Below are 19224 nucleotides of genomic sequence, written 5' to 3'. Positions count from 1 at the left end.
AACAGGTGACACTGACAGTGTGCTACTGACGTGCAGATAAGTGTGTGTACACGTGGGAGTCTAAATGTGCATTACATCTGGTGGGAGGGTGCACGCAGTGGTGTAGTGGTGCCTGGAGAAGTGGGCATACTCACATTTTGCCAAAAAGAGACCAGTGAGGTGGCGCACAATTGGCCCAGCGTCGTCCGGGTTAGGGGAGGGTTTGGCCTGGCCGGGATATCCTTGTCCCATCGTGCTCTAGTGACTCCTGTGGCAGGCCGGATGCAGTGCACGCTGACACGGTCGCCAGTTGGACGGTGTTTTCTCTGACACATTGGTGCGGCTGGCTTCCGGGTGTCGAGAAACAACATGGCTTGGCAGGGTTGTGTTTCGGGGGACGCATGGCTCTTGAACTTCGCCTCTCCCGAATCTGTATGGGAGTTGCAGCGATGGGACAAGGCTGTAACTACCGATTGGATAGCACGAAATTGGGGAGAAAAAGGGGTAAAAAAAACATCCTTAATTTAACAGCTTGAAGGAAAGGCTTTTTTCTTTCCTATAGTTTTTTTCAGGGTTTCACTCTCACAAATTGACTGTTAAGATACTGGTAGACCATCCGTGTTGCATGGTCACTACTAGTTAACACAGCTACAAAGTTATAATTTACTCCATCCTTCTATCTCCAAAATATAAAGGCCTATATTGGCCTTCTCTACTGAGTGGTGTAGCGTGATGACATCCTTGGAAAAGTTTGCATCGGAAATGGGAGCGTAGCTGGGGGAGGAAGTTGAGCTGAAGCGTAGTTCTTCGGCTGGAGGCACCAGCGAAGCACTCACAGCCATGTGGTACGAATATATTTTTGAAATATTCTTTCTCACTGATAATGAAAGATAAGGGGCATATCAGCGTGTTTCAAAACCCGGTTTGACAGCGACGATTATTGACGTTTCTAAACGTCAAAACACAGTGTCGCAATTGTACAGATGTAGGATCTTAATTTAAGCCAGTTTGCTTCAGCAGGAAAATAATCCTGCAAAAAACAGGAAATGTGAATTAATATGTGGATTATAATTAATGAAAGATGTTTGTAATTAAGATCCTACATCCGTAGTTCGCATGAAGTCAATAGCGGGTGAATGTACCTGCATTTTGCCCCCACCACACCACTGGGTACTCATATACCGTACCTATGATTGTGTTTGTGTGCCCGCGCGTGTGTGTGTGTGCGCCTTGGTTAAGAAGTTCAGAGTCTCTGATAGTCAGAATGGTGATCCATGATCTGCCTTTGCCTGATTGATAGCTTCAGAGAGATCCTGCTCAGTCACCAGCACATAAGGTTGCAAGCACACGCACGCACACACACACACACACACACACACACACACACACACACACACACACACACACACACACACACACACACACACACACACACACACACAGCCTGTTGCAGTGCACCAGTACATTATATTCATAATCTACCATATTGTTTGCCTGTTCAAAATGTAAACCTGTTGTCTTTTAGCAGACAATCGTACACAGAGGTTCTTCTAATAAGTTCTACATCTTAGTGATGTCTTATGACAAGGCTCCAGTGAAGAGGATTTCTGTCAGGGAGGGGAGAGAGTTTAAATTGAGTAAGGCCAGGATGAGTAACGACAGGGCATTACTTGGCCTCTGAGTACATTGGTGATTACTTGATTAGAACATATCACAGTAGATTACAGGTATTTGACTTTCATTTTAAATACTGTATGTTACTCATCTCTAAATTTATATATATTAAAGCAACTGCAAAAATTATTATTCTTTGGTCTGGTCAACACTGGACATTCCAGCAGTGTTGCACCAGCCTTTGCACGAGGGGGACAAGGGCTGGTGGACATTGGGTCCAGAGTCACAGCTTTCTGCCGACAAGCTGCACAGAGCCTTTTTTTACCAGCAGGGGGTGTGTGGTGAGACACAGCGTTGGCTGTTCTAATGAGGTCAGGGGGCCTTGAATGTGACAGGCACTTGTTCCTTATGGATCTGGAGCAGGTCGATATGTCAACCCCTTTACGCCGTTCTACCTTGCTGTGCTTCGGGCATGGAAAGAGACCCTCAACTGTTTACAGTGATGTTTCACGGCCAGGAGCACGGCTAGTGGAGGAGCCACTGTTCTACAACCCACTCATCAAGACCAGAGTGCTGACCTCTCCGAGATTGCGAGCCAGACCTGTGAGAACGGGGTACACTAAGTTGGGTGACCTGAGAAAGGAGGCTTCCTCCATAAAGTCATCCAGGCTGCTGCAGCAGGTGGTGGAGGGGATCCGTGCTGCACTAGCGGGCCCCTTCAGAGAGCTGCTGGGAAACAGGCAGCGACTGGGCCGTTGAACCACTAATTAAACCGATCTGCTTCCTTTTACCACCTACCTCCTTTTTCCCCCCAGCTGCTGCTGCAGGGGGACAGCAGGTGGGTGAGGAGATTATTTTATCGTTCAGGACTGAGGGGCTTTTGTCCAGCCAGCAAAAAGGCTTTGTGTAACGGTGGCTATCAAGTTGGCTCAGAAAGACAATTTGCATGGGCTGAGGGCAACGGAGTGGCAGGGGGGTTTGGGACCGGGCACTTCTCTGAGAGGACGTTGTCGCTCCCTGTATAAGACTCCCATAGAGAAGTGTAAAAGCTGATCTACAGGGGAGGATAATTCAGGGGTCTATCGCTACGAACAGATATGTGTCGCACCGTGATTCATCAGTGGGAAAGGGGTGTCAATTCTGTGGGGAGGAGGAGACAGTGCAGCATCTGTTTTCCTTTTGTTCCAGGCTGACAGGGCTGTTTTCTGTCCTGGGGTGGTGGTGTACAGGGCTGTTTTCTGTCCTGGGGTGGTGGTGTACAGGGCTGTTTTCTGTCCTGGGGTGGTGGTGTACAGGGCTGTTTTCTGTCCTGGGGTGGTGGTGTACAGGGCTGTTTTCTGTCCTGGGGTGGTGGTGTACAGGGCTGTTTTCTGTCCTGGGGTGGTGGTGTACAGGGCTGTTTTCTGTCCTGGGGTGGTGGTGTACAGGGCTGTTTTCTGTCCTGGGGTGGTGGTGTACAGGGCTGTTTTCTGTCCTGGGGTGGTGGTGTACAGGGCTGTTTTCTGTCCTGGGGTGGTGGTGTACAGGGCTGTTGTCTGTCCTGGGGTGGTGGTGTACAGGGCTGTTTTCTGTCCTGGGGTGGTGGTGTACAGGGCTGTTTTCTGTCCTGGGGTGGTGGTGTACAGGGCTGTTTTCTGTCCTGGGGTGGTGGTGTACAGGGCTGTTTTCTGTCCTGGGGTGGTGGTGTACAGGGCTGTTTTCTGTCCTGGGGTGGTGGTGTACAGGGCTGTTTTCTGTCCTGGGGTGGTGGTGTACAGGGCTGTTTTCTGTCCTGGGGTGGTGGTGTACAGGGCTGTTTTCTGTCCTGGGGTGGTGGTGTACAGGGCTGTTTTCTGTCCTGGGGTGGTGGTGTACAGGGCTGTTTTCTGTCCTGGGGTGGTGGTGTACAGGGCTGACTTGGGAACTATACATTGGAGGGCCTAGGTTTAGTGTGGCTGGCAGGCGAAGGGACTGCCTTGTAAACTACCGGTTGGGGCAGGCAAAAATTGGCAGTGTGGAAGACCAGGAAGCATGAGATGAAGGGCGCGGGGAGTACAGACCCCAGAGCTATGCTACTGGGGTACCATGTGGGAGACTTTGTAGAGTTGTGGGGTGTCAGGTGGGGGGGATCTGTGTGCAGTGGACAAGGAGGGGTGGCTTGGTTTGAACTTTCTAGTACTGTTACAATGTAGTAAAGAGTGTACTAAATTAATTATTTGGCGATCAATGTATTTTCTTTAAATAAAAAAGTATCTCCCCCTATCCTTCCCTCCTTCTCCTGTCCTCCTCTCTCTCCCACCATCCTTCACCTCCGTGGATTGTCTCAGACGGTAAGCCTCAAACTGCAGTTGGGTTATCACCAAAATGTGCATTTTGCCTGACAAGCATTATCCTAAAGGTTTCACACCCTTCCATTTCACAATGGAGACTTTAAGGAATTACAAACATGCAACTGTGAACCATAGTGCAGGAAAAAGAGGCGATGGGACTGCTAGGATGAAGAAACACTGACAAAACTAAGATGATGAGATGTCGACCGCTAAAGAAGAGATGAAAGATTGATAGACAAAGGAGACAAAGGTTCCTCACTTACCATGCCTGAATTTCACCTTCAAAAGAGCAAACAAGAAATACCATTTAATACAACTACACCATTGTTTCATGCATGAATGAAGACCCGTGAGGAATGATGGAATGTGTCAACTCTGATTTTATTACAAAACAAGTCACGAGTTCTAAGTACCTAAGTACTATTGTGTGAAATACATTATGAATGCGTTTCTAGCCTGTTTCGAAGGGTGTTTTACAAAATTAAAAGCCGTAAAGGATGCTTGCCCAAAAGACAACCACTTGTCACGTTCGACATAACGAGGAGAGCAAGGCGCAGCGTGATATGAATACATGATTCTTTATTAAACAAAGAACACTAAACAAACTAACAAAATAACAAAACAAACATGACGCTATAAACACGAGTGCTGACATGCAACTACACATAGACAATAACCCGCCAAACCAAAATGGAAAATGGCAACCTAAATAGGATCCCCAATCAGATACAACGATAAACAGCTGTCTCTGATTGGGAACCAATTCAGGCCACCATAGACCTACATATACCTAGACATACTAAAACCCCATAGATATACAAAAACCCTAGACAGGATAAAAACACCTAGACAATACAAAAACTAAACCAACCACCCTTGTCACACCCTGACCTAACCAAAATAATAAAGAAATCAAAGATAACTAAGGTCAGGGTGTGACAGTATCCCCCCCCCCCCCCAAAGGTGCGGACTCCCGGCCGCAAACTTAAACCTATATGGGAGGGTCTGGGTGGGCATTGAACCTCGGTGGCGGCTCTGGTTCTGGACGCCGCCCCCCTTTACACTGAGTCCGCTCTTGTATCACTGACTCGTGGATCATCGTCGGAGGCTCTGGACTGCGGATCCTCGCCATAGGCCCCGGGCTGGGGATCCTCGCTGTGTGGATCATTGCCGGATGTTCTGGAATGGAGACCGTCGCTTGAGTTCCCGGACTGGGGACCGTCGCTGGAGATCCCGGACTGGGGACCGTCGCTGGAGATCCCGGACTGGGGACCGTCGCTGGAGATCCCGGACTGGGGACCGTCGCTGGAGGTTCCGGACTGGGGACCGTCGCTGGAGATCCCGGACTGGGGACCGTCGCTGGAGGTTCCGGACTGGGGACCGTCGCTGGAGGTTCCGGACTGTGGCCCGTCGCCGGAGGTTTCGGACTGTGGCCCGTCGCCGGAGGTTCTTGTATCACTGACTCGTGGATCATCGTCGGAGGCTCTGGACTGCGGATCCTCGCCATAGGCCCCGGGCTGGGGATCCTCGCTGTGTGGATCATTGCCGGATGTTCTGGACGGGAGACCGTCACTGGAGATCCCGGACTGGGGACCGTCGCTGGAGATCCCGGACTGGGGACCGTCGCTGGAGGTTTCCCGACTGTGGCCCGTCGTTGGAGGTTCCGGACTGTGGCCCGTCGCCGGAGGTTTCGGACTGTGGCCCGTCGCCGGAGGTTCTTGTATCACTGACTCGTGGATCATCGTCGGAGGCTCTGGACTGCGGATCCTCGCCATAGGCCCCGGGCTGGGGATCCTCGCTGTGTGGATCATTGCCGGATGTTCTGGACGGGAGACCGTCGCTGGAGATCCCGGACTGGGGACCGTCGCTGGAGATCCCGGACTGGGGACCGTCGCTGGTGATCCCGGACTGGGGACCGTCGCTGGAGGTTCCGGACTGGGGACCGTCGCCGGAGGTTCCGGACTGTGGCCCGTCGCCGGAAGTTCCGGACTGTGGCCCGTCGCCGGAGGTTCCGGACTGGGTACTGTGGGGGTGCTTTGCTGGTGAAACTGTCTGGGATTTATTTAGAATTCAGGGCACACTTAACCAGCATGGCTACCACAGCATTCTGCAGTAATACGCCATCCCATCTGGTTTGAGGTTAGTGGGACTATCATTTATTTTTCAACAGAACAATGACCCAACACACCTCCAGGCTGTGTAAGGGCTATTTTACCAAGAAAGAGAGTGATGGAGAGCTGCATCAGATGACCTGGCCTCCATAATCCCGACCTCAACAAAACGAGTTGGGCCGCAGAGTGAAGGAAAAGCAGCCAACAAGTGCTCAGCATAGGCAGGAACTCCTTCAAGACTGTTGGAAAAGCATTCTAGGTGAAACTGGTTGAGAGAATGCCATAGTGTGCAAAGCTGTCATCAGGGCAAAGGGTGGCTATTTGAAGAATCTCAAATATAAAATATATTTTGATTTGTTCAACACTTTTTGGTTACTACATGATTCCATGTGTTATTTCATAGTTTTGATGTCTTCACTATTATTCTACCATGTATAAAATAGTACAAATAAAGAAAACCCCTTGAATGAGTAGGTGTGTCCAGACTTGTGACTGATACTGTATTTAACTTTGAGCTACTTGTATGTACATATGCATAGTATGTTCTGTACAGAGTAGGCCACACTATACTATCAGTTGTCTTGCCTCACTCTTAACAGTCCTGTATCCTGTACACACATCACCATGGTGTTCGGGACAGCTTGCACAGTGTTTCCAGAATATGTCTGTGTGAATCCTGATAGCCAAACTAGATGATAGTCAGACAGTACCACTCCTCAATTTTGACCTGTCTGCATTATAATAACATGTGAAAGCTTGTGAAAACATGTGATGTCCCAGAATGTCTTTCTCCAAGGAATACACGACAGTAACTTAGCTACAATAGAAGACAAGACCAGACATTTGAACAACAGTTTCATTTTTGATAGTTTTATTTAATATTTTAAAACCACTCATTTCTTTTCACATTCTATTTTTGGTATCAAAGAATAATGCCTTGAGGTGCAAGGCATTTGGTGTTAAATATAAAAAATAAGAAAGTAACCTGTATCTTGACAGTGTTTGGCAATGTATGATTCATATCTATGAAAATAGATAAGCCCATAGTGAAATAGAAGAACACACTGTAGCATTAGAGAGGAACTGCATAAAAGCCCACAGAGTCATTGCACTGCATCATACATTATTGTATGTATTATACTGCCTAAAGAACACACTTCCCATCCAATGTTTTCCCAAAAGGTAGTAAATTACATAGTCAAACAAAATGTTGAACTAAGCCAATTCAGAAAATAATGTGCATAGATTTGGCTTCCTTTATGAAACCCTCTTAAATGCACTGTTTGTAGCCACAGATGATGTATCATATGGTAGATGGAACTTGACCTTCCCAATAATCATTAGTGGGTTCAAGTGAGTGGTTCTGTCCACTACTGTGTGTGCTAAGCCGGGTCATACCATCGAAGTCAAGGAAGAATCTGAGAGGGTAGAATGTCTGTAAATATAATAATTCAAATACACACATTTAAGGGAGGGGAAAAGAAGTGCGACCCTTCCCATCCTCTCCAGTTGACCACATCCAAAGGCACTGGTTGTTAGATGAGTCATTCGTATGCTGCTGTCCTCACATTCAGGCAAAAATATTATAACCCTCATATGATTCTTCACGAAATGAAAGAAACCCTTTAACTGTAATGAAGATGTTCTGGGATCCTCTTGAGAGTGCCTGACCATGATGACACAAGGTTCATTCTGCGGTGCTTCCTAATGTCCGTCTCCACAGACTGAAGAGCAGGAGTTCTGAGGGGTTGGTCGATATTGGAATGTATTGTATTGGAGGAGCGGGTGAAGGGTGTGGGTTGAGGGAAGGTTATTGGAAGGTTACAGCAGCTCCAGCTCCCACTGTTGGCAAGGCCTCTCCTCACTCTCTGGTAAAATCACCACATGGTCTCTGTCGTACTGCTTGCCACCTGAGAGATTCAATTTTATCATCAATTTATTGTATGTTGGGGGGGGGGGGGGGGGGGGGGGTATTACCCCAAACACTTACCCAATAGGTGCTGAGTGGTCATAGTATTACATGAAAGTACAAATCATGTATGTGTAGTTCCTATAATTTCACTCCTAAAATTAGACTAGTGTCTCACCCTTGATGTCCAACACCATGCCAGGGAAGGTGAGGCTGGGGATGGTGCCTCTCATCTGGGCTGACCAGGTCTGGACAGGCTGCCGGGTCTCTGACCACAGCACCACCTTCGCCCCCGCCTCCACGTTCCCCATTACCTGCAGGCTCATAGTAGGAGCCAACTAGAGAACGAGAGCAAGAGACATAAGTAATTGAGAAATCTGGAGTGCTCAACTAGCAAAACATCTAGGCGATGTGGATAGGATATGTGGTACATTGATTGTAAAACATGATAAATATAGTGTAAAATAAATAGGAGAAATAACATCTGAAGATGTAAAAATGCTCGATATTTACTTCTATAGGGGAAAAAAACAGATTCTCAACATTTTAGGGCTGTCAATGTATGTATGTGTTAACTCATGGGGTCCGAGGGGGAGTCCCAGGGGTTCCTCAGTAAGGTGAAAGAAAATGATCATGAGAATGAAAAAGTTGAGGAACTTTATTCCTAGTGAGCAATACCTTGTTCTTGATGAGGCCTTCCTGGTAGAACCAGATGTCGCTCATGCCCTCCACCTGCTCGGTCACCACCACACGTCCCGACTTCATTTCCTCTACGCCACCCTGGATGGACAGGAAGTGACCTCGCTCTTTGCTTTTGATGCGGAAGAAGTGCCGTCTCTGCAGGAAATGGGCACACGTAAATAATATATATGAGTAAATATAAATATGAGTAAATAAAAAGAGGAAACATGAATTGGGTAGAAGTATAGTATTATAAACCAACCCAAACAAAGTTAATAAAGTCATAGGGATTCTAACCTGCCGTACTGGGTACATTGAGCCAATGGTGAGAAGCTGACTGAATTTGGGCCAGTTGGTGATTTCAATGGGTTCTAATAGGAACTGTCGCCCCCTGTAGTTACTGTGCTCACACATCACCCAGCTGCAAAGAGAGCAAGTGAGGTATAGGGAGAGAGAGGGACACAAGAGAAAAGTGTGTGGTCATACACACATCTTAAAAAACATAGGTGCTGGGCTAATAAAGAATCCTAGTACAGAACAAATAGACCTGCACACTGTTAAAGCTCCCACATTCACCGCTTTATTGATAATGTTTCCATCTGGAACGGATCTTCGTCAGGTCAAACACACTAGAGCACAATATCAACACTCAGAAACACACACACACACACATTTAAACACGCATACCCTTACGCACACACTTAAACACACTCACCAGCCTCGGTTGACTCTGACAGAGAGTAGATGGTTGTTGTAGCCCTCCTCCAGCATATTGACCACCTCTGTGTCCACTGTGATCTCCCTGCCCTCCAAACACTCCAGACCAAACAGTGAGATGGAGGGCACTGAGAACACCTGGGGAAACAGTGTTAAGATATACTTTATTAGTCCATATGGGATGGAAATGTGTCTTCTGTTTTTCTTCCAACCTCTCCTGTATGAACACACACACACACACACACACACACACACACACACACACACACGGTTGGATAGGCTGCAGCAGTGTTACAGTGGGTCAGAGTATGGGGTTGGGAGGAGTAATGGTATGGGGAAGAGAGACGGCTATAGGGCGTTAAGCTAAATACAACAAAATTGATTCATTAAGTGATTGAAAATAAAACTGAGAAAGCTATAGAGTGAGAGACAGACAGAAAAAGTGAAGGAAAATTTGATGGTGAAAAAGCCAGTCTATATGAGTGTGACCAGTATATGAGGATTGGTCTTACCAGCGGGATAGTCTTCAGCGAGCGTATGACACAGTTCGGAGGACAGCCCATGCTGGTGAAGTTGGGGTAGTCTCCTTCTGACAGGATGTACAGGTTCCCTGAATACTCACAGCCCTCGTACACCACCCAACTGAAACGTAGAGGAACACGCAAAACCCATTTAAAACTAATTTACTAACGCCACACACTCGTCAGTACAGTGAACTCCCCTTTAATTGTAATAATTATATGCTGGCTCATCTCTAGGTTCTGCAGTACTCCATACCATCCCTCTACAGCTCCACTAAGCCTGTGTATACTTCCATCTCTCCTAATTATACATTTTTCCTACACTTGGTGTGTGTGTGTGTGAATATATATATATATTGTGCATGTTGGTTCTGTCCCACCTTCCCCCCACCACTCTGCAGGACTTGGCGATGAGCTTGTCAGAGAGGGACTCCTGGTTCTTGTCACACACATGGCATTCCCCCTCGAAATCTGGCTCTGTGTACAACATCACCTGAGACAGACAGGGGCAGCCAGGGAAGAAAGAGAGTTCAAATCAGTCACATTTACTGTAGTACATAGTACAAGTGAAGTGTGAAAAGAGAAGAGCGTGACTGCAGAAGGATATACACGCACGATACTACAAGATGTCTCACCTCACTTCTGACGCTGCCCTGGTTTTCACTTGGAGCCTGAAAACAGACAAGAGAACCGGGTGCACCGAGTAAACATCCCGATGTCTGACATCAGTAATCCCTTCCAATTTTCCTCAGCGATGAATACGTTTCAATATTAACATTAAAGGAGCATCTAAACAGTGTGTGTGTGTGTGTGTTCTTCTTTCAGTTCATTTGCCTGCCTGTTTCCTTCTCTCCACTGTCAACTCCGTAGCAAAGCGTCTCTAGACGACCTACTCGCCTGTAAGATGGGCTGGACAGAGCAGATGCGGTTGTCTGAAGAGCCCCAGTCAGCAGAGTTACTGTAGAAACCTTTCTCCAGGATATACTGGTCACCAGAGAAGTCCACGTGAGAGTAGGCGATCCATCTGGAGGAGGAGACAACAGTGGCCACTTAGCGTCAAACCTCCACTAATACCCCGAAACGTCCTTTATTCCCCAGTTGGAGGGAACTTATGTTTAATGTGTTATGTCTATAAAGGTATCGTCAAATATGATCATGTTCTCATCAATGTATCAGCCAGTATCAAGTTATTATCAGAGCCATATCTACTGTACATTGGCTCTAGTTATGATCATGTTCTTACTATCTTATCCGGCCTCTGTCACAGTTAAAATGATATCGGTCATTACTGTTCGACACTAGATTACACCCCTGTTGGACTCCAACGCTGCTTGTCACAAGCATTTGCACTCACGCTCCACTGACGACGTGGATGGAGCGCGTGGTGGTGCGGAAGCCAAACAGCTCCACGTCGGGAATGGCCTCGGTCACCTCAAAGGTGTTGTCCTGCTCCACGTCGGGAAGGGCCTCGGTCACCTCAAAGGTGTTGTTCTGCTCCACGTCGGGCTGCTCATACAACACCAACATGGGCTCGGTCAGGTCCTACAGGGGACAGAGTGGTCAGAGGTCACATACTGTGGCTCCAGGTAGGGGTCGTCTTTAGGCACAGATCTAGGATTAGCTCCATCCGAAACTTAACTTAAACAGGTATGGGGACAGCTACTGTGTGCCACTGCCCTTAAAGACGCTACCAAAAGCCTGAGTACGTCCCTTTGCCGAGGTCATCTGCATGTATTAAATGTAACAGGAAACACAGAAACACTTGACTAAATGAGGGATACAACGTGTATTGAAAGCAGGTGTTTCCTCCCAGGTGTGGTTCCTGAGTTAATTAAGCAATTAGTATCCCGTCATGCTTAGGGTCATGTAGAAAAATGCTGGGCAGGCCATTATTTTGACTACCATGGCTATGCCCCTATAGGATGACAATGCGCCCCCATCCAAGAGCACGAGTGGTCAATGGTTGAACGGTTTGATGAACATGAAAACGATGTAAACCACATACCACAGGGGTCGCGTTTGCGTTTTTCATACAGAAAAGGAAAGATGAAATGGAGAAAAATATCTTGCTGCATTTTGTAAACACAGATCTGAAATGCTTTTTATTGTAAATTCTGCTCGGCTTCAGTTCCCTCCAAATCCTGAATGTTAAAGGTCTATTATCATACTTTAGTCGCACTTCTCCCCTATATATTCCATTGGATTCCATTACATCTCCACGGTACTTTCCTCAGGCGTAGTTTTTCCTCCGGTAGCAAGTTAAAACGCAAGCTTAACGTCAAACATTAGGAAATGTAGCTGGCTACATACTTTCTATGATAAACATTAGAAATATGATGGCCATTCATCTTTTTTTTTGAAAAAAATACCTTGGATTTTCATTGTAATTTAACTTACTTATGTTTGGCTGCTAGCCAAACAGTGTTGCACTTTTGCTGTCATCTGATGAAAACGATTGTCTGCCCAACGTGTTGCACTAATGTATTTGGTGTTGCACGCCCCTTGTCACTCAGCCAAAAAGCACTGACTTTCAATATGAAACGCAGGTGAAATGATTTAAAGCACAGATTTTTGGATGGTCTGCGTTACGAAAATGCAGATTTCTGAAAGCTAATACAGCCACTGTGCCACGGCTGTCACCGTCACCAGATCTCAACCCAATTGAAGACTTATGGGAGATTCTGAATTGCAGCCTGAGACAGCGTTTACCACCGCAATCCCTCCAACAGAGTTCCAGACACTTGTAGGATCTATGCCAAGGCGCATTGAAGCTGTTCTGGCCCAACAGTCTATAAAGACACTTTATATTGGATGTTGGCTTTATTTTGGCAGTTACAGTTGAAGTCGGAAGTTTACATACACTTAGGTTGGAGTCATTAAAACTAGTTTTTCAACCACTCCACACATTTCTTGTTAACAAACTATAGTTTTGGCAAGTCGGTTAGGACATTTACTTTGCGCATGACACAAGTAATATTTCCAACAATTGTTTACTGACATATTATTTCACCCAACCGTGAAGCACAGGGGTGGCAGCATCATGTTGTGGGGGTGCTTTGCTGCAGGAGGGACTGGTGCACTTCACAAAATAGATGGCAGGAAAATGATGTGGATATATTGAAGCAATGTCTCAAAGCAACAGTCAGGAAGTTAAAGCTTGACCGCAAATGGGTCTTCCAAATGGACAATGTACCCCAAGCATACTTCCAAAGTCGTAGCGAAACGGTTTAAGGACAACAAAGTCAAGGTATTGGAGTGGTCATCACAAAGCTGACCTCAATCCTATAGAAAATGTGTGGGCAGGAACTGAAAAAGCGTGAGAGAGCAAGGAGGCCTACAAACCTGACTCAGTTACACCAGCTCTGTCAGGAGGAATGGGCCAAAATTTACCCAACTTATTGTGGGAAGCATGTGGAAGGCTACCTGAAACATTTCACCCAAGTTAAACAATCAAAGGCAATGCTGCCAAATACTATTTGAGTGAATGTAAACTTCTGAAGCACTGGAAATGTGATGAAAGAAATAAAAGCTGAAATAAATCACTCTACTATTATTCTGACATTTCACATTCTTAAAATAAACTGGTGATCCTAACTGACCTATAACAGGGAATGTTTACTAGGATTAAATGTCAGGAATTGTGAAAAACTGATTTGAAATCTATTTGGCTAAGGTGTGTGTAAACTTCCGACTTCAACTGTATCTGTCACGCCCTGACCTTAGAGAGCTTTTTTATGTCTCTTTTTGGCTTGGTCAGGGTGTGATTTGGGTGGGCATTCTATGTCCTTTATTTCTATGATTTGTGTTTCTATGTGTTGGCCGGGTATGGTTCTCAATCAGGGACAGCTGTCTATCGTTGTCTCTGATTGGGAATTATACTTAGGTAGCCCTTTTTCCCTCCTTTCAGGGTGGGTAGTTATCTTTGTTAGTGGCACTAATGGCCTGTTAAGCTTCACGTCGTATTGTTTTTGTTGGCGACATTATTCAAATAAAAAGAAAATGTACGCTCCCCACGCTGCGCTTTGGTCTACTTCCAACGACACCCGTGACAGTACCTGTATATATGATTTCCACTGAGTATACCAAACATTAGGAACACCTTCCAAATATTAAGTTTCATCTCCTTTTGCTCTTGGAACAGCTTCAATTCATCAGGGCATGGACTTTACAAGGTGTCGAAAGCGTTCCACAGGGATGCTGGCCCATGTTGACTCCAATGCTTCCAATGGAAGCATTTATATACACACAGGAAACTGTTGAGCGTGAAAAACCCAGCACCATTGCAGTTCTTGACACACTCAAACCGGTGAGCCTGGCGTCTACTACCATGCCCTGTTCAAAGGCACTTAAAAAAATGATTGCCCACTCACCCTCTGAATAGCATGTCTCAGTTGTCTCAAGGCTTAAAATTCATTATTTACGCCGTCTCATCCCCTTCATCTACACTGGGTTTAACAAGTGACATCAATAAGAAATCATAGCTTTTCACCTGGAAAGAGCAGGCATTCTTAATATTTTGTGTACTCAGTGTATATGCCATTTAGGGCATGATCATTCCTGCAGCAGCTGGATACAAGATACAAGGGCCTGATAGAGATGGGGATGTTACGTGATGGTATGGCCCACTCACCGCTCGAATGACTCTGACAGAGCGCAGCTCGGCATCGCAGCCGCCCCACACCCTCCAGTCATGGTACTCTCCCTCCTCCAACATATACTGATGGCCTCGGAAACCCTCCTTCTCATAGCCCACCCAGCTAGAAATACAGGGAGACAGAGGATGAGATGCAGGAAGTAAGACAATCACACACTCACACACACACACACACACACACACACACACACACACACACACACACACACACACACACACACACACACACACACACACACACACACACACACACACACACACACACACTCTACTCACCAGCCTCCCTGTACTTTGATGGATCCAGGGCTGTATATGAAGGCAGTCTGCTGTCTATCCTTCCTGGTCATGAAGTCTCTCATGTTGGTGTAGATTGTCCTTGTCTTCCCAGTGAAGTAGGGCTTTTCATAGAGCACCAGCTGGGAAGACAAAACAGCAGGCACAAGGGGGGCTGAGTAAGATTCAATGGAAAGTTACCCAATAACTTTTACAGTGAGGTATCAGCTTCAATCATTCGTTTGTTTGTTCATTCTTACCTTGGGCTCACCAGGTTTCTCCACTCTTGGTTCACCCTGTCATAAAAACATCAGAGAATTTTCATTTTGTGGACATCACCTATGAATGCAATACATGAATCATACTAAAGCTATTTCCACAGGGTGTACATTGTTCTAGCTGTGGTCAGTCTCTTCAATTTGTCTATTACAATCTTACGATTTTGAGAGGGTGCACGGAGCCCACGTAAGGTTGTTCCACACCCCAGGCTGCAGGGTTGGGGAACCCCCCCACCTCCAGAACACGTGGTATGCCCTGGAAGAAAGGCTGAGCATATACCAGCCATCTGAAGAGAGAAGAGAGTCAATCCAATCAGAACAGAGATATCGTTACAGAAGACACCAAAACCCTGCTATCACACCAATAAAATAGTCAATATACTGTAATATGGAGCTCAACTTCTTTTCACCCAATACAACGTTAAACCCCCAGAGTTAAGTTCCATAAAAAAATTCCCCATCAAAATCAGTCAGTTTAAGATAGAGATATCGTCCCCCCCCCCCCGAATCCACCGCATCCGCCAGTGTTGCACATCCACATCTGCGGTGTAAAGGTGGCAGGGCTAGAGCGGTGTTCAGACCATGAGACATCCCGAAAATCGGTCTTCTCACGGAAACGTATGTAGCGTCAGAACGGTTCAACCTAAAAACTATTATGACCACTGTGGAAAGGGGAGATTCTCATGAACACGGTGTTCTCCGTTTTGCTCTACGACCCCACAAGTGTCACAGGACTCTTCTGAAGGTAACCAGATGTCAAATATTATTGGAAGTATGAAGGTAGTTTTGTGGCTACACAAAAGAAAGGGGGTTAAATATGTGTATAAAAATACTACAAATATTTCCTGAGCTTTCTTATATCTCCTTGATTTAGGACAGACACTACAAATCCTTATTTCTTTTGATATATTTTTTGACTGTCTTTTTTGCCATCCATTTTTTTTTTTATACCTAGAGGGCTCCTAAAATTCTAAATAAAATAGCCAAAGGGTCCATAGTATGCCCATCTTAAAACAATTCCATATGTCAGCTGAGCACTACTCCCCCAGTGATTTACATTTGAATACATTGTATCATCTTACTTTCAGAAATGTTTATCCTCGTGCCCAACGTGGCCTACTAAAAAGCAGTTGGCAGAGTTGCCTACAGTTACTCACAGTCCAGCGTTGATGATGATGGAGTTGGCTTTGATGGGGAAGCCGAATATCCTGGCGTCATCTGACGTGTCTCTGAAGGTCACCTTCTTCCCCTCGGCATTCTCCTCAGGGAACAGACTGATCTCTGGCACACTGTAGTCCTGAAGGGGGCAGTCGGAAATGACAGGTATGGTACTTTGACACTAGAGGGTGCTATAGTCTCACAGAGCAGCGCAATTGGGATACAGGCTCTAACAGAGAGGACGGCGTTGTGAGGCAGAAATCCTTAAAGGTGCCAGAGTCTATCAACAGACGAGCAGTTCCACTGAAGCACACCTAACCAGATTGACACAACTCTCACCTAAAGCCTTTGGAATTCTTCAGATCCACCAAATACACAAAGCCATGTTTCTAACCACAACCTAGGCTTTAGTAGTTGCCTGGTTGCATCCCACACTTTGAGAAGCACTGCTCTAGGGCTAATCATATAATAAATAGTAAGGGGTCATCTGTGACTTCTTCTTCTTACCCTGACTACTCTTCGTACTGATCCTATGATGAACCTCCTGGCCGGCTTGGCCGCCACCACTTCTTCTCCCCCCTCCTTCTGGCTGTCCTCTCCATTCTGCGGTTGTTGTCCCTCTACCTCCTCAGGGGGGTCGAAGGGGTAGGTGAGCTCTATGTCCCCCTCGTCCAGAGCGATCTTCTCCCCTTTGAAGTTGGGCTTCTCGTACAAGACCCAGCTGAAGAGAGGAATGGAAAGACGGGGGTTAACAACAGGTCCGGGTAATGAACAGTAAGGATCAGTGGTCTGAACAAGATTCATTTAACAATGCGTGACCTATTTTAAAAGTGAGTTAAACAGGCAAAACTGGTGAATAGATTGGCCATTGCTCTAATGATGGACACAGTAGTAGAGCTCTACACTAGCACACTGAGGATGGCACTGGTGTCCCTATTCAAGGTATGAAAGGGTGAAAGTAGAAATATCTATCCAGAAAGTATTCACAAGATGTGGAGTCGTCAAATCAAATCAGGCTGTATTCATACAGCACATTTCAGACATGGAATGCAACACAATGTTCTTTACAGAATAAAAAAAAAAAAAAAAAAAAAAAATTAATGACTAAAAATGAAAAGCAAAGCTAAAAAGGTGTTTTTTAAGATTTCTTTAAAATAAAAATACACAGTTTCAGCCCCTGGCTTTCTTGGGTAGACCAGACTGGAGAGCATTACAGTAGTCAAGCCTGCTTGTAATAAAAGCATGGATGAGTCTCTCTGTGTCAGCCTGAGAGAGAAACAGAGAGAGACAGAGAGAGACAGAGAGAGACACAGAGACAGAGAGAGAGAGCTTGTAATAAAAGCATGGATGAGTCTCTCTGTGTCAGCCTGGGAGAGAAACAGCCGCACCTTGGAAATGTTGGTGGTAAAACACTATTTTGGTCACATTCCTAATGTATGATTTGAAATGGAGTTCAGAATCTAAAATAACACCTAGGTTTTTTTATCTGGTGTTTTATCTTTATTACCCGTGAATTAAAACATGCGGCCAGATTCCCTCTCTGTGCTTTGGCTCCAACAACAAGCATCTCGGTCTTATCTTGATTTAGCTGGAGGAAGTTGTGAGCCATCCAAGTATTTAAATCACTAATACAGTCTAATAATTTATCCGTGGAACTAAAATCCTCTCATTCTTTCAAAACCATATCCCACGGAGAGTTTTGCAAAAGTGAGAGTTGACACAAAATAAGTGACTTCTTTCAGTCAAACATTTGTATTAGTGATATAAATCCAAAACACCCGGTGGCACATGTTCTGTACTGCACTGAGATTTCCGAAAACCACAAGTTCACACACACACACACAACAAGTGATAAATAATAATCATGTCATGCCAATTCGGCCATGGCTCATTAGCTGCATATTCTACACTGAGAGTTTTGAAAAGTCAACATTCACACACACAGAGAGAGAGATGGAGACAGAATGAACAAGTGACAGTTGTCACCCTTCAGATGATGTGTGATGGTAATGAAAGCAGCCTAATGATTATTCACCGCTGTGTCTCAGTGAGGCTTGGCGGTAGAAGGGGGTTGCACCACATCACTGTTTAGTGTTCTGGAGCCCCAGGGATGGGTGAGTCAGCATGTTCAGACCCATTTTGGACACCATGCTACCCTACACCATGCTACCCTGCGGCCGCCCCCATAGAAGAACCCTTTTTTGGTTCCAGGTAGAACCATCTGTGGAAAGGGTTCTACATGGAAGACAAAAGGGTTCAACCTGGAACCAAAAACGGTTGTCCTATGGGCTAAAGTCGAAGACTCCTTTTAGGTTCTGGATGGCACCTTATTCTAAGAGTGTACAGTAATAGGTGGCGAGAGACTGTTTATATTTCAACCGTTTAGAGTAGGCAAACTATAGCAAGAAAGAGAGACAGGAAGACAGATAGGAGCTCTCTGGAGAGGGATATTTGCCTAAGAACCTCCGTGCAGCACAGAGAAAGGGATGGTTGTGAGAGACTTGAGAACATTCCCTCTCCAGTGTACACACACCCAGTGCAGGTGTTGGGACTGCATGCCTTTGCTCTTCTTCCTAGTATTAACAATATATTCCTGCTCAGAAATGATTCAAATTATTATAGTGTGTGTTACTATTAGGTATTTGGTTGAGATCCTACTGCAACTATCTTCATCATAATTCTATGGATTAGCATCTGGGGTGCACCAGGGTCATGGAGTTCAGGCTTTTGGGACGATTGCACTTTGTGTGTGTATGTGTGTGAACACTTACCCTCCTCTGACAACTCTGATAGAGATGGTTTCCTGTAGTTGCCAGGGTGTGGCATCAACTACATCACTCCACACCTCCGTCCTCTGGCCACACATCCCTGGCTGGTCAAAGATGAACATCTGGAAAAGACAGCACCGTTTCGTAAGAGATGCTCAAATTAAACAGCACACTAATACTGTACATGTACCATGGCCCATCCTCTATCCAAGCATGGACGCTAGATCTGCTCGTCTTCAGCCAATATCTGAC

General features: G+C 45.9%; 1 protein-coding gene across 2 annotated transcripts in view; it reads right to left on the bottom strand.

Moving 5' to 3' along the window:
* Nucleotides 1-6871: 6871 nt before the first annotated feature.
* The window catches only part of LOC110488383 (beta/gamma crystallin domain-containing protein 1), an 80316-nt gene continuing 67963 nt past the window's right edge, over nt 6872-19224 (bottom strand). For both annotated transcript variants that reach the window (XM_036971163.1, XM_036971164.1), the window contains 17 exons: nt 18976-19094; nt 16712-16925; nt 16204-16343; nt 15207-15333; nt 15029-15064; nt 14772-14911; nt 14472-14598; nt 11196-11383; nt 10739-10865; nt 10477-10512; nt 10222-10334; nt 9833-9962; nt 9319-9458; nt 8901-9024; nt 8601-8759; nt 8101-8260; nt 6872-7923 (listed from right to left, as the gene is read on the bottom strand). In XM_036971163.1, coding sequence (XP_036827058.1) covers nt 7835-7923; nt 8101-8260; nt 8601-8759; nt 8901-9024; nt 9319-9458; nt 9833-9962; nt 10222-10334; nt 10477-10512; nt 10739-10865; nt 11196-11383; nt 14472-14598; nt 14772-14911; nt 15029-15064; nt 15207-15333; nt 16204-16343; nt 16712-16925; nt 18976-19094 — 2169 coding nt within the window. In that variant the 3' untranslated portion in view covers nt 6872-7834. The remainder of the gene's footprint in view (nt 7924-8100; nt 8261-8600; nt 8760-8900; nt 9025-9318; nt 9459-9832; nt 9963-10221; nt 10335-10476; nt 10513-10738; nt 10866-11195; nt 11384-14471; nt 14599-14771; nt 14912-15028; nt 15065-15206; nt 15334-16203; nt 16344-16711; nt 16926-18975; nt 19095-19224) is intronic.

This window comes from Oncorhynchus mykiss, chromosome 32 (assembly GCF_013265735.2).
Source record: "Oncorhynchus mykiss isolate Arlee chromosome 32, USDA_OmykA_1.1, whole genome shotgun sequence".
Taxonomy (NCBI): Eukaryota; Metazoa; Chordata; class Actinopteri; order Salmoniformes; family Salmonidae; genus Oncorhynchus; species Oncorhynchus mykiss.
The sequence above is the reverse complement of the archived record's forward strand: the minus strand, read 5'-3'. Positions and strand labels throughout refer to the sequence as shown.